General features: G+C 37.3%; 1 protein-coding gene across 2 annotated transcripts in view; it reads right to left on the reverse strand.

Moving 5' to 3' along the window:
• Positions 1 to 12,441, reverse strand: part of eprs1 (glutamyl-prolyl-tRNA synthetase 1) — a 74,142-nt gene that overhangs the window by 27,459 nt on the left and 34,242 nt on the right. The window contains exons 8-19 of one of the 2 annotated variants that reach the window (XM_080200549.1): positions 11,255 to 11,447; positions 9,287 to 9,458; positions 7,596 to 7,829; positions 7,352 to 7,436; positions 7,060 to 7,119; positions 6,705 to 6,725; positions 5,399 to 5,509; positions 3,911 to 4,047; positions 3,587 to 3,794; positions 2,671 to 2,783; positions 2,090 to 2,204; positions 1,093 to 1,461 (exon numbers count right to left, since the gene is read on the reverse strand). In XM_080200549.1, the coding sequence (XP_080056675.1) occupies positions 1,093 to 1,461; positions 2,090 to 2,204; positions 2,671 to 2,783; positions 3,587 to 3,794; positions 3,911 to 4,047; positions 5,399 to 5,509; positions 6,705 to 6,725; positions 7,060 to 7,119; positions 7,352 to 7,436; positions 7,596 to 7,829; positions 9,287 to 9,458; positions 11,255 to 11,447 (1,818 nt within the window). The remainder of the gene's footprint in view (positions 1 to 1,092; positions 1,462 to 2,089; positions 2,205 to 2,670; positions 2,784 to 3,586; positions 3,795 to 3,910; positions 4,048 to 5,398; positions 5,510 to 6,704; positions 6,726 to 7,059; positions 7,120 to 7,351; positions 7,437 to 7,595; positions 7,830 to 9,286; positions 9,459 to 11,254; positions 11,448 to 12,441) is intronic. The other variant, XM_080200550.1, reaches the window with a different exon arrangement.

The following is a 12,441-nucleotide window of genomic DNA, read 5'->3' on the forward strand; positions in this document are numbered from 1 at the left end:
GTGAGTCTAAAACTAGAGGGCATAGGTTTATGGTGAGAGGGGAGAGATACAAAAATGTCCAGAGGAGCAATTTTTTCACGCAGAGGATGGTGTCTGGAACAAGCTGCCAGAGGTACAGGAGAGGAGGGTACAATTTTGTCTTTTAAAAAACAGTTAGACATTACATGGGTAAAATGGGTATAAAGGGATATGGGCCAAATGTGGGCAATTGGGATTGGCTTAGGGGTTTAAAAGAAAAGAGCAGCATGGACAAGTTGGGCCAAACGGCCTGTTTCCATGCTGTAAACCTCTATGACTCTAACTCCCTCCCTAACAGCAATATAGGTGTACCTACATCACAAGGTATGCAGTGCTTCAAGAAGGAAGGGAGTTCACCACTACCTTCTCAAGGGCAACTAGGAATGACCTTGCTAGCAACGTCCATGTGCAATGAATGAATAAAAAACTTATTTCGTGTTTCTGGGGCACTGTATTTGACAGTGCTAATCTCTTGCTTTTTACATACTTTGTAAGATGTTTTACAATTTGTTTTTACACTCCTAGTTAGATTACTCTCATATTCCATGTTCTCGCTTAATCGCTTTCATGGTCATCCACGGCTGATTTTTAAAACATTCTGAATCTCCAGATTACTACTGTTTTGGAAGGACCATTAGCCTCTTAAGCTTCATTTCTCCAGTTAGCCATGGTTGTATCACTTTTCCAGTGGAGGTTTTATTCCTCATGGGAGTGTATTTTCATTGAGAAATACGAATTATTGCTTTAAATGTTCACCTTTATGTATTTAGTGATTCACCATCATTGTACTAGATTGCCCTAAAGAGTCAAATATAATACAAGTGAATGTTTTAGCAGCCAGGAACTTAAAGGAAAGTGGAAGACTGCTTTCAATAGCTCTACATACACCCTTAACTGGCATGCTGGATGAATCTGTCGAATTAAAATACAATCTCAAGGACGAGGAGCCATCATTTTTTTTCTGAAAGTGAAAAGGGAAGGTTGAACAAAAAGTCTGTTCCCAAGTTGAGTAGTGGAATGACGATACATAAATAGTATTATCTTTAAGGATTTAGAAATGACCAAAGAAAATACCTTTGGAGCTTTATCTGCTTTGAGTTTTCGAACTACTTCTCCTTGTTGATATATCTTGTCATACAGAACTTTGTCAATAATTGAGTCTGAGGTCTTGGATACAGGGACAGGACCAGAAGTAGATGTTGGTGGCTTTCCAGGTTTGTATTCAATACCACTCTGTTGCTTGTATTCTGCCTTCAAACTCAAAAGTCCTTTTACTGCCGTGTCCACCTCTTCTTTGGATGCTTTCTTTGCCTTCAATTCACGCACAACTTCGCCTTGTTGAGCTACTTTGTTATAAAGTGCAGCAAGGTCAAGAGTGTCACATGTTGGGGCAGGGGAAACAGCAGCAGGTGACACAGCTGTAGGTGCAGAGTCAGCTTTAGTCTAAAAAATAAAAATGACAAGTTTTAAACAAAATAAATCAAACTGCAAACCTTCATTTGTTACTTCAGTTTAACGAAGCCATTTATTATAAATAATCATGTGTTAAAAGGCAGCAGAAAACTGAATTTGAATATGTGCTAATTACAAAAAGGTAAGACCACTTTTTATGATTTGCAATCCAGTCATCTAAATGAGCAGAAGTACGAGGTATCCTTTTACTTTGATATCCCACCCATATTAGAAGTCAGTCTAACAAAAAGGAGCACATTAATCTAATGGACCTAACACAGATTCACCACAGCAGTTTTCATATTTATAGTGCTTCCGTATATTGACAACTTTGAGAAAACCAGACTTGCACAGAAATTAAGGATGAAGATCTCAATTTATGGAATTAGTTCCATCTCCCACTCCCATCCTACCTTCAAAACATTAAGAAAAAACAGAGTTGGCAAAGGTTGTTGAATAACTAGGATATTTTCCAGAAGACGAGCATTTGGGTGATTATTTTTGTCCTAAAGCACACAGAGGTAAGTTTCTGTCTGCTAGATATCACAGATATTGTAATGGGTCTTAGAAATAAACTTAAGTTTGCAGATGCTCAGTTATATTGAAAAGCCATTCTTGCCTCTTTAACTGCATCATGTTTACTCTTCTCCTTGGAACCAGAGGTCGGCATTTCCTTGGTATGACCATCAGGGATGTAGATCAGAACACAAGGAGATTCTTTGCAACTGTATGGACTAAAGCAAGACCAGAGATACATGGCTGCTGTAACTACAAGTTCTAAACAAAAATGGGTTTAGCTTGAAAAACTATTATATACAGCTTATTCAAATATGGAAATAACATTATAACATTTGGACTTCAACTGCTCCAGAGCTTGGAAATCAAGGCAACATCTCATACAAATGTCTAAACGTTTACCAATATCAATATGGTACATTACTATTTCAACAAACGATATGCCACGTTCGAGACCTTTATTACTTTCAAACGAAAAATATAGTGAACAGAGCTTAAAGTGAGTATTTGCAATGATTATTCCCTAGCAGTTGATAAAAGTTCAAAATCTAATTCAAGCCTCTTATTGTAAGAGCTTTAAGCTGGAAATAACTCTAGCTACATGGTTAATGGAATGTAAGATCACTGAGTTTTCTTTCTGTCAAATATTCTTTTTCTGTAATGTGATTGATCAGAATTGCTCACCTAACTGGTTCATATGGTTGATCACAGATAAAGAAACCTCTTCTTTGTAACTGGATGATGTCTCCTTTTTTCAGGTCTTTTAGACATGGGTCACCTAGCATCAGTTCTTCTTGCTGAAAAAAAAGTATTTTCTCCCCATTTAAATCATTCAAAACATTCCCAATGTTAAACTACAACAAAAAAAACAAGATTTAAAGCCACTCAAAAAACCAGTAATAACCAAGTCACTCAAACAAAAAGCTGTATCACCTTGGAGCAATTTTTACTCAAGTCAATAAGTGATCACATTTGCACATCAGGCATAAGCACATTATTCCAAGTTCAAAGTTACAGAATGCACTCTTCTGCGTTCTTGGTGCAGTAATCCCATTATTGTGGACAGAAGTTATTCCTCCAAGAACTTTTTACAATGGGAGCAGTTATCAAAATTGCAAACACCATTTGAATTTTATCTAGTGATAATTGAAGTGCAATTCAAAATTCAAGAAATCAAATGAACCACAATAATACTAATACATTGTCACCACAGGGAGAATATGAATTAGAAATTTCTATTTTGAATCAGAACTGTTCAACCACACTGCAGAAGAATTAGAGCATACACATTTGGGTTTAATGTAGCCAGCAGACAATTTCAAATCTGGCTTGAAATCCTATCAATGAGATCCTATAGTCTTCTGAAGACTTTGTTAATCAGCAATTAAATTTGCTTTCACATTTTACACACAATGAAATGCCTACAAACTCTCATTTAAAAGGAAGCTCTTAATAACAGATGTGAATGCTGTTATAATGGCCCCTTAATTCCTAGCTTCACAATTTTAATAAAATATTAATATAATAAAATAATTTCTATTGACATTTTGTCTTGCAGCTTCCAAGTTAACCAGAACTAGGTGTTCATTACAAATAATACCTTGCTGTTTCGATTTACATGATCCTTGAAATCTTCATCTTTGCCGATGACAGGTTTACTGATTAGATGTTCATAATAGACGCATACTGTGGGAACCAATGGAGCTTGTGGATTCTCAGTTAACCATGTTATCTTTGTTGTCTTCTTATAATCCTTGTTATCCAGATTTAACTTTCCCTCAAGTGATGTAATCTTTCCGTTGGAATTTCTACAAATAAAAATTTGCATTATTAAATCTGTCACATCATTTGGTGCCTTCAAAAAGAACAGGAAGTCAGATTCTATGGGATAAAGCAGGAAACTTTGTTATAACAATTTTCTCACCTGTTAATCTTAGCAATGTTGATGTTACCCCAATTGATGAAAGTAACCATTTCTCCCTCTGCAAAAGTTACTGCATCTGCTCCGTCAATTAGTACCTTGGGTCCGTACCATACAGGCTTCAACCCTACATCTGGATTCTGGCAAAAAGAAATGGATTAAAACAATAACACTCAGTCCAGGGGGGAATAAACAAAGGAGGTGCATTCATATCATAGTTTGTCATTTCTATACATCTAAGAAATCCTGTTTAACCGTGTACATTTCTTCCTTGTAAATGTGGTATGAATATCATCAAACCTGTTCCTGCAAACTAATTCAAAACTGAACACTACCAATCCTAATTTAAGTAAAAGGTAGAGATATGGTTGCCATAATCTCAGATGGCTGTAGACTGCTCTTTCCTTTGAGGGGGAGAGCTGACTGGTGGTGATTTATCTTGAGGATCACCACACTCAAGCAAGGAGCAAGGTTGACCTTCATGAATAACCTCAGCTGTTGCAGGAATTGAACCCCTGCTGTTGGCACAACTTTCCAGCCAACTAAGCTAACCAACGAAATAGCAGTGCAAACAGATGTATGTTTTAAGACCTTGTAAGCCTTGGATTTGTTCAACATATTCCCAGAGTACAAGAGATAGAAATATGTCTACACAGCATCCTTACTTCACATTTTTATAGCTCTATTTTAAAATGACCCAATAGAGATCTAGCTCCAAAAACCTGGTTTCAAATCTAAAACATACGACTGGAACAATAGTCTTCCTAAGGTCCATAGATTCTGTGTGAAATGATCAAGTTAAAATCATCAATACAGTTGTTGGAAACCTTGGCCCACAACAAATGCATGTATTAATGGACCATTTTACCTAATGGCCACATTTGGCTAGTTTAAAAAAAACATGCCTGAAAATGACGCTGGCTTCCCAAAAATTAGAATTCCTTAAATGATATAACAACTTTCCATCATTCTCAACAGCACTGAAAACATTTAACAGTTATACTTATGGAACTTTATGGGCATTTAAAAGTGGATATCAGATGTAGCTTCATTCATAAGGCAGACAGTTAATCTCAAGTAGATATATTTAATCACATTAACTTGGCAATGGCAACAGCTACATAAAATACGGGCTGATAAAATGGGCAGAGAAACTTTTTGTTCTATAACTATTTCCCATACTAAGAATTTGAAAAATGGATGTCAACTAAGAATGAGAGCTTAAATACATTTTTGTAAGTGCAAGTTCGTTCCAACTTCATCACTAACACAACTGCAGGCTCCTTTTTAAAAATAACAAAATACCTTCCAATCCTACAGTTACCATACAGGGGATGGAGAGGTGGAGGAGGGGGGAGGGAATTGTACACAAACCAGACTTTTATCCTGCACCTGCTTTTTCTTCAGTTTTTTTCTCATTCAAACATTCATGTTCAATTAAATGGATTGTATATTACATTTTCCCACCCTCCAATTTTTAAACTTTGGTACCTTGGGATGCTTGGCCACATCTTTCATCTCTTCCTTGGCCTCTGGCAGATTCACAGGCACTACATCATTCTGCAATAATGCTGTATATCGAGGTGCCACTGGATCAATAACCTAAAGTAAATAAAATTGGTCATTTTATTTGTATAATTATGAAATCACGTTTCATTCTCATCTACATGCAATATCCAAAATGGGGGTATATTGAATTGTTTAGCTTGCTGCAACTAACAATTAGACATAATTAAATAGAAAACATTTGAAAACTGGGAATTATCTGAAAAGAAGTCAGTTATTTTCCAGAACACTATACGCAGACTTTAAATGGATTTTCACAGTCTTATTCAATTAAAAAGGCCAATTAAAATTTTATGTATCTTCATTATTTGCAGTTAACTGCAACAACGTAAACAATCCTTTGCATGAGGCAAAAGTTAAAAAATTAAAAGCCATGCCTTTTGAATTGATGACAGACAAAAAAAATCATGTTACAAAGGCACAAAGTGTGGCACTGAAGTACAAACAAATGGGAAAGTTCACGAGAAATTATCTCAAGATGTCAAATTCAAATGGTTTAGATTAAGACCCCAGCCAAGGAGCCAAAGTCCTAGAATGGGATTTCTGCACTCAATTAATTAAATCATAGAGTTTCACTTGCTATTTGTGTTGCCAATTTCATTGAATTAGTTTAAGGATTGTAAACTCCACTGTGCTCCTTTTCTGGTTAGGAAATTACATGTCTAAGTCATGTAGTACTGTACATTAGACATGACATCATTTGGTGTTGTTTTGGTATAGAAAATTTATTGTAGTTTATATTTGGTAGAGTTTTTATAGTATGTCGTATTAAACATAACAGAACGCAAAACACAATGACAGACAGGTATCTAAGTGGTCTTTTAGAAAAATTAGCTGATTTTTGAGACCCAAAGTAAAATATGAAAGCTCAAATATACAGGAGCACAGGAACTTTGCTGCTCAGCAATCAATACACTTTCACTCAGATTTGCCATGGAAAAATACTGTTGCTACTCATGGAACAAGACTGGAAGAAAATTTTTAAAAATGCTGCTCCAAATATAGAGAGCAATAATTGCCTCCCCATAAAACTACTCATCTGTGCAAATACTCCAAACTTAAAATAATCATGTTGCTGTCAAAATGTGCAGAAAACCATACCAGCTAAACCACACAATCACAGAAGTAGTTCAAAAGGTGGCTGGCTTTGGACACACCTTGAACTTTAAAGCATTGCTGCCATGCTATTCAAGCTGTGATCTAATCAAAGCAGAAAATTGTTAAGTAATACCTTGTTACAGTTAGCTTGCAGCTTGAAAGAAGCAGAAAATGTAATGCATAATGTGTTCAGTTCATTAATTGCACAATTTTTGGGTTACAAAATATTTTCAAGCTTTTCCTCTTTTCGTGCTGTTATTCCAACCTCAAAGTCAACATTTTTTTTTATCCAAAACTGGATTTCTCATACAGTTTAAAGCATCGGAAAAAAAGATATTTGTCACCATGTAACCAGTCACAAGAACATTCCATTTTCTTCAGTGAACTGTAATTTGTGTTTATTCAGACTTCAAAAAAAATGCAATACACAGCAATGTTACTCAACAGATAAGAACAAGGTGCAGAAATGCTGATTAGTTCATAGTTACCTTTTTGTTAAAAGCCCAGAGTTTGTCCCACTCCATGTTTACAACAGATCTTGAGCCACCCTGCATCACAAAATGTAAACAACTTTTAAACAGAGGACAAAAACAGCAATAGACCTTCATAAATATATCTTACAAAACAAACCATGATTTTATATTACAATACATGATTTAGAATAAAATGAGTTTTGGAAGGCAATGGTGCAGTGTGGAGAAGGACCACTAACATCAATACAAAACATGTGATACTATGGATCTATGGTGAAAAGCATCATCTAGCTCACATTTAACTCACTTGAGCAGCAATAAACTGTTTTAATCCCTCAACAGTCATCCCTCTCCGCAGGACTCCACGCACTGTTGGAAAGCGAGGATCATCCCTAAACACAAAATTGGGGACAAAGAAATTAATAAAACAAAAGTGACTGTGAAAAGAGACAATGCCACTTCATAGTTTAAACAAAAAATATCTGATTTAATTATTACATTAGCTAACTCAAAAAACAAAAGTCAAGTTTACAGATTTAATGCAAAAGTACCATCCATCCACAAGTCCTTCATTGACAAACCACGTAAGCTTCCTCTTTGATAGTACAGTGTTATTTAGGTTAAGGCGGCTGTACTCCCAAATATAAGGTTTTCGAATCTCCAGAGCATCAATAATCCAGTAATATTGCTCATCTCGATCATGGTACTCTGTTGTCCTAAGTGCATGCGTGACACCTTCAATGCTGTCTACTATAGGACATGCAAAGTCATACGTTGGGTAAGCTCTGCAAGGAGAGGAAATAAATGGAAATCCATAAATATAAACTTTCCATAATCTCCACATTGGATTTGATTCACCGCTTATTTATTTACATTTTAATCCAATCAAATTCTCTTTGGAGTATCTTGGCAACCTCTTTGGGACGTACGAGATGGTACAGTCTACTGAACGTGGAACGAAAAGTTGCAATCCTTTGGTTTTAACCAGTGCAAAAATCAATTGCAAGATATCAACCTTTTCCTCAGTTTAAAAATCATTTTGAATAGCTACAGTTTCTCTCATAACCCAATATAACTGCTCTCCAATTTTCACTCTTAAACTAGCTAACACAATTCAAAATAAAGAATATGGCAAAAAATGCCACCATAATAATTTAAATTCTGTAGATTAGCTACGTTACATAAATAGCAAAGGAGCAAATAACTGGTCTGCCAGCACACACACACAAGAAATATGCCTAATCTGTGTATAACTCAACTTTTCGTGAACTACATGTTTTCATATAACTCTCAATACCAATATAAAACAAATATTCTGCAATTTCACCACAGACTAGCACACCACCAGGGAGAACTCTGTTTACATGTGAAGTTCCCAAGATCATTCCAAGGAGAAATGATGCATCTCAGATTGCAACGTCCACATTTAAATATCCCACTATGTTTGCCTGAAGTCAGAGACTCTTTTTTTTTGATTCAATCGTGGGACATGGGCATCGCTGGCTAGCATTTACTGCCCATCCCTCGTTATCTTTGGAGGGCAGCTGAGTCAACCACATCGCTGTGGCTCTGGAGTCACATGTAAGCCAGACCAGATAAGGATGGCAGATTTCCTTCCCTAAAGGACATTAGTGAACCAGATGGGTTTTTCCCGACAACTGACAATGGTTTAATGGACGTCAGTAGATTCTTAATTCCAGATTTTTTTTTATTGAATTCAAATTCCACCATCTGCCACGATGGGTTTTGAACCTGGGTCCCTAGCACATTAGCTGAATTTCTGGATTAAAAGTCTAGCGATAATACCAATAGGCCATCGCCTTCCTGCTAAATATTTCCTTGACCTCTACTTGTCCAGATTCTAAATATTAACTTTCCAATTGCCTGATGGACGCTGAAGTAGTTAGATTAGGCACAACTTGGTCGTATAGACTGGGGTGTTAACAATTTCACACTTCAATATGAAAGTCTTAATATGCAGTTAGCAGCACTGCTATGATTGTAGGCTGCTGAGGAGCTGAAATGGAGGCTCCATGGTGCAATAATAGGTAGTAGGTATGCACCTTCAGTAGATCTACATCAATGCTGGGCTGAACGCACCTGCATATGCCTCCTGACACCACAGCAGTGTTGAGTCTCAATTACAGGGGTCTGATTTTGTTTTTAAAAGACTTAAAATTCCAACAAGTTTTATATTCTAGGATGATAGTTGCAAAACCTAAACATGACTGATATACTTCACTTGTATTTGAGGCCTGTCCGAGGATGTGGCATGTTCTTGCATCTGTAGACTGTGGGATCCCTGAGACAACCATTATTGGAAGCCATGTCAATCTTTGCTCGTAAACAGCAGGTTTGCCCATACGTCGTTCCACTCTTCATCTCTTCCCACATTTGCAGGTTCTGCTGTACAGCTGCAGAAAATATATTGCATGCAGAGTCAAACATTAGGAATTTAAATCTACGAAGTTTAATATTAAAGAACTCACAATTAAATAAAATAGAAATTCTTCCTTCATTATCATCTCCAAGCTTTTTCCATTTAAATATCACCGGAGAATGCATGAGCACTGCAAGGTATAATAGCAAGTTAATTCTGGCAGGGTTTCAGGTATTACATAAGAAATAGGAGGAGTAGGCCAACTAGCCCTTCGAGCCTGCCCCACTATTCAATAAGATCATGGCTGATCTGTCGTGGCTCAGTTCCACATTCCCGCCCTCTCCCCATAACCCTTAATCCCCTCTCTTATCAAAAACCCATCAACCCACGTCTTAAAAATATTTAGCGAGGTAGCCTCCACCACTTCAACGGGCAGAGAATTCCAGAGATTCACCACCCTTTGAGTGAAGAAGTTCCTCCTCAACTCTGTTCTAAACTGCCCCCCCTTTATCTTGAGGCTGTGCCCCCTAGTCCTGCTATCCTTTCTGAGCAGGAAGAGTCTCTCCACCTCTATCCTATCCATCCCATTCATCATCTTATACGTCTCAATGAGATCTCCCCTCATTCTTCTACACTCTAACGAGTACAAGCCTAATTTATTCAGCCTCTCCTCATAGCTCAACCCCCTCAACTCCGGCATCAGCCTAGTAAACCTCCTCTGCACTCCCTCCAAGGCCAAAATATCCTTGCGTAAGTACGGCGCCCAAAACTGCACACAGTACTCCAGCTGCGGCCTCACCAATGCCCTATACAGCCGCAGCAAGACCTCCCTACTTTTATATTCAATCCCCCTCGCGATGAAGGCCAGCATCCCATTCGCCTTCCTGACCACCTGCAAGCTGGGTTTTGTCACTTTGCATCTCTTACCAATCTAGAATGCACTTAAATTCTCTTCAGGAAAATACTTTCTTAACAAACATCACGTTATGTTATTTTGGTGCTATCTTTTTAAAAACAGCTGACAATTCAGAAGAAAAGCTATTAAGCAAAAGAAGTAACTATTAAAGTTTTAAAATTTATTTATTGGTGTCACAAACAGGCTTACATTAAACTTTACAATGAAGTTGCTGTGAAAATTCCCTAGTAGCCACATTCTGGCGCCTGTTTGGGTATACTGATGGAGAATTTAGCATGGCCAAAGCATCTAACCAGCACATCTTTCGGACTGTGGGAGGAAACCCGAGCACCTGGAGGAAATACACGCAGACATGGGGAGAATGTGCAAACTCCACACAGAGTGACCTAAGCCAGGAATCGAACCCAGGACCCTGGCACCGTGAGGCAGCAGTGCTAACCACTGAGCCACACATAAGAAAGGGCTTTGCATTGGCCAGGAATGAAACCCTAGTCTCCTGCATGGCAGAGAAGAATTCTACCACTGAACCACCAATCACACAGCATTGTGTGGTATGGAGCCAGGCGCATCTCAAAATTCCCAGCTCTGATCTCAGCCCTGCCCATAATTAAGCAATTGTAGCACAATCCATCTCATAGCCACCAGGGCAAATCAAAATTCTTATTCACGAATGCTGTTCAACAACTTTTGTCAGAAACTGTAGAAGGAAGTGAAGGATAACAAAATGGAACTCAAAATGCCTACTGCAGTCAAGAAAATTAAGCACACAAAACAAGTAGTATTAAAGGCAAAGTGTGAGAACGGTACCATAGCATGAATCATTTTTGGACCTGTAGGACAGGTGAGAAGAGTGAATAAAGGTTTGATAGCTGTTAATCAAGGATATCACCAAGCAAAATTTTAATGGCACTCACAGTTCACCCTGTGTTTAGACTCGATCCTTTGTTCCCGTTCTTGTTTCATTTGATCTGGAGGTGTGTCATCTACGTAAGCTTTTCCATCTCTAATCATTTTTTCAGCATATTGCATTATAGTATTAAAGTGATCTGAAGTGTAGGTGAATTGATCAGGTTTGATCTGTAGCATTGAAACATCTTCCAGTATAACCTACAGAAAGCAGCGAATGTTAATACAATTCAATTCCTTTGTAAAAATGCCATGCAACAAGCTTCAACTTAATTCCGAATACAGGTTGAGAAAAATTCTAGATTACTCATTTCTCTAGAAATCTGTGATTTGAGAGGCTTATACATTATACTAGTCAGTAAAATTTCAAAGAAGGTTATAAGGCTTTCAAGTTCCTCAATTATTTGAGGGAGATTAAAGCTAGAATGGGGTAATATGAGGTTTTCTCCCAATATATAATACAACATTTTTGAAATTCAAGCTGCAGCACAGTCCACTATTTTATGCTCTTAACCTAGAATGATCAAACAATAATTAGCAAAACATTTGAGTGGCAGAATTTACAGTTTCAATGGACTTTGACCGATTATTTATCCTGGACTATTTCCATGTTGTGATCTATCAGATGTAATTTTGGGCGTGAGATTTTAGCTCACTTAGCAATGTGTTATCTGTAACAAAGATAAATAATCTAAACTATTTAAAAAGCTATCTAATCCAGTATGACTTCAAAATATAGAACCTATTAAATCCAGAAAAATTCACTTTAAATTAATTCAAATTATCTGAATACTAAACAAACAAGTTTCATATTCAACTGACTTTGCTGTTATATGTATGTTATTGATTTGGAGGAAAATGTAACTGGATTGATTAGTAAGTTTGTGGATGACACAAAGATTAGTACATTTGCGGAAAGCGGTGAGGACCATCAGAGGATACAGCAGGATATAGATCAGTTGGAGACTTGGACGGAAAGATGACAGATGGAGTTTAATCTGGACAGATGTGAGGTAATGCATTTTGGAAGGTCTAATACAGATAGGAAATATACAGTAAATGGCAGAACCGTTAAGAGTATTGGTAGGCAAAGGGATCTGGGTGTTCAGGTACAAAGGTTACTGAAAGTGGCAATGCTGGTGGAGAAGTATCAAGGAGGCACACGGCATGCTTGCCTTCATCAGCCAGGCTATTG

This window comes from Carcharhinus amblyrhynchos, chromosome 12 (genome assembly GCF_965287045.1).
Source record: "Carcharhinus amblyrhynchos chromosome 12, sCarAmb.v2.hapA, whole genome shotgun sequence".
Lineage (NCBI taxonomy): Eukaryota > Metazoa > Chordata > Chondrichthyes > Carcharhiniformes > Carcharhinidae > Carcharhinus > Carcharhinus amblyrhynchos.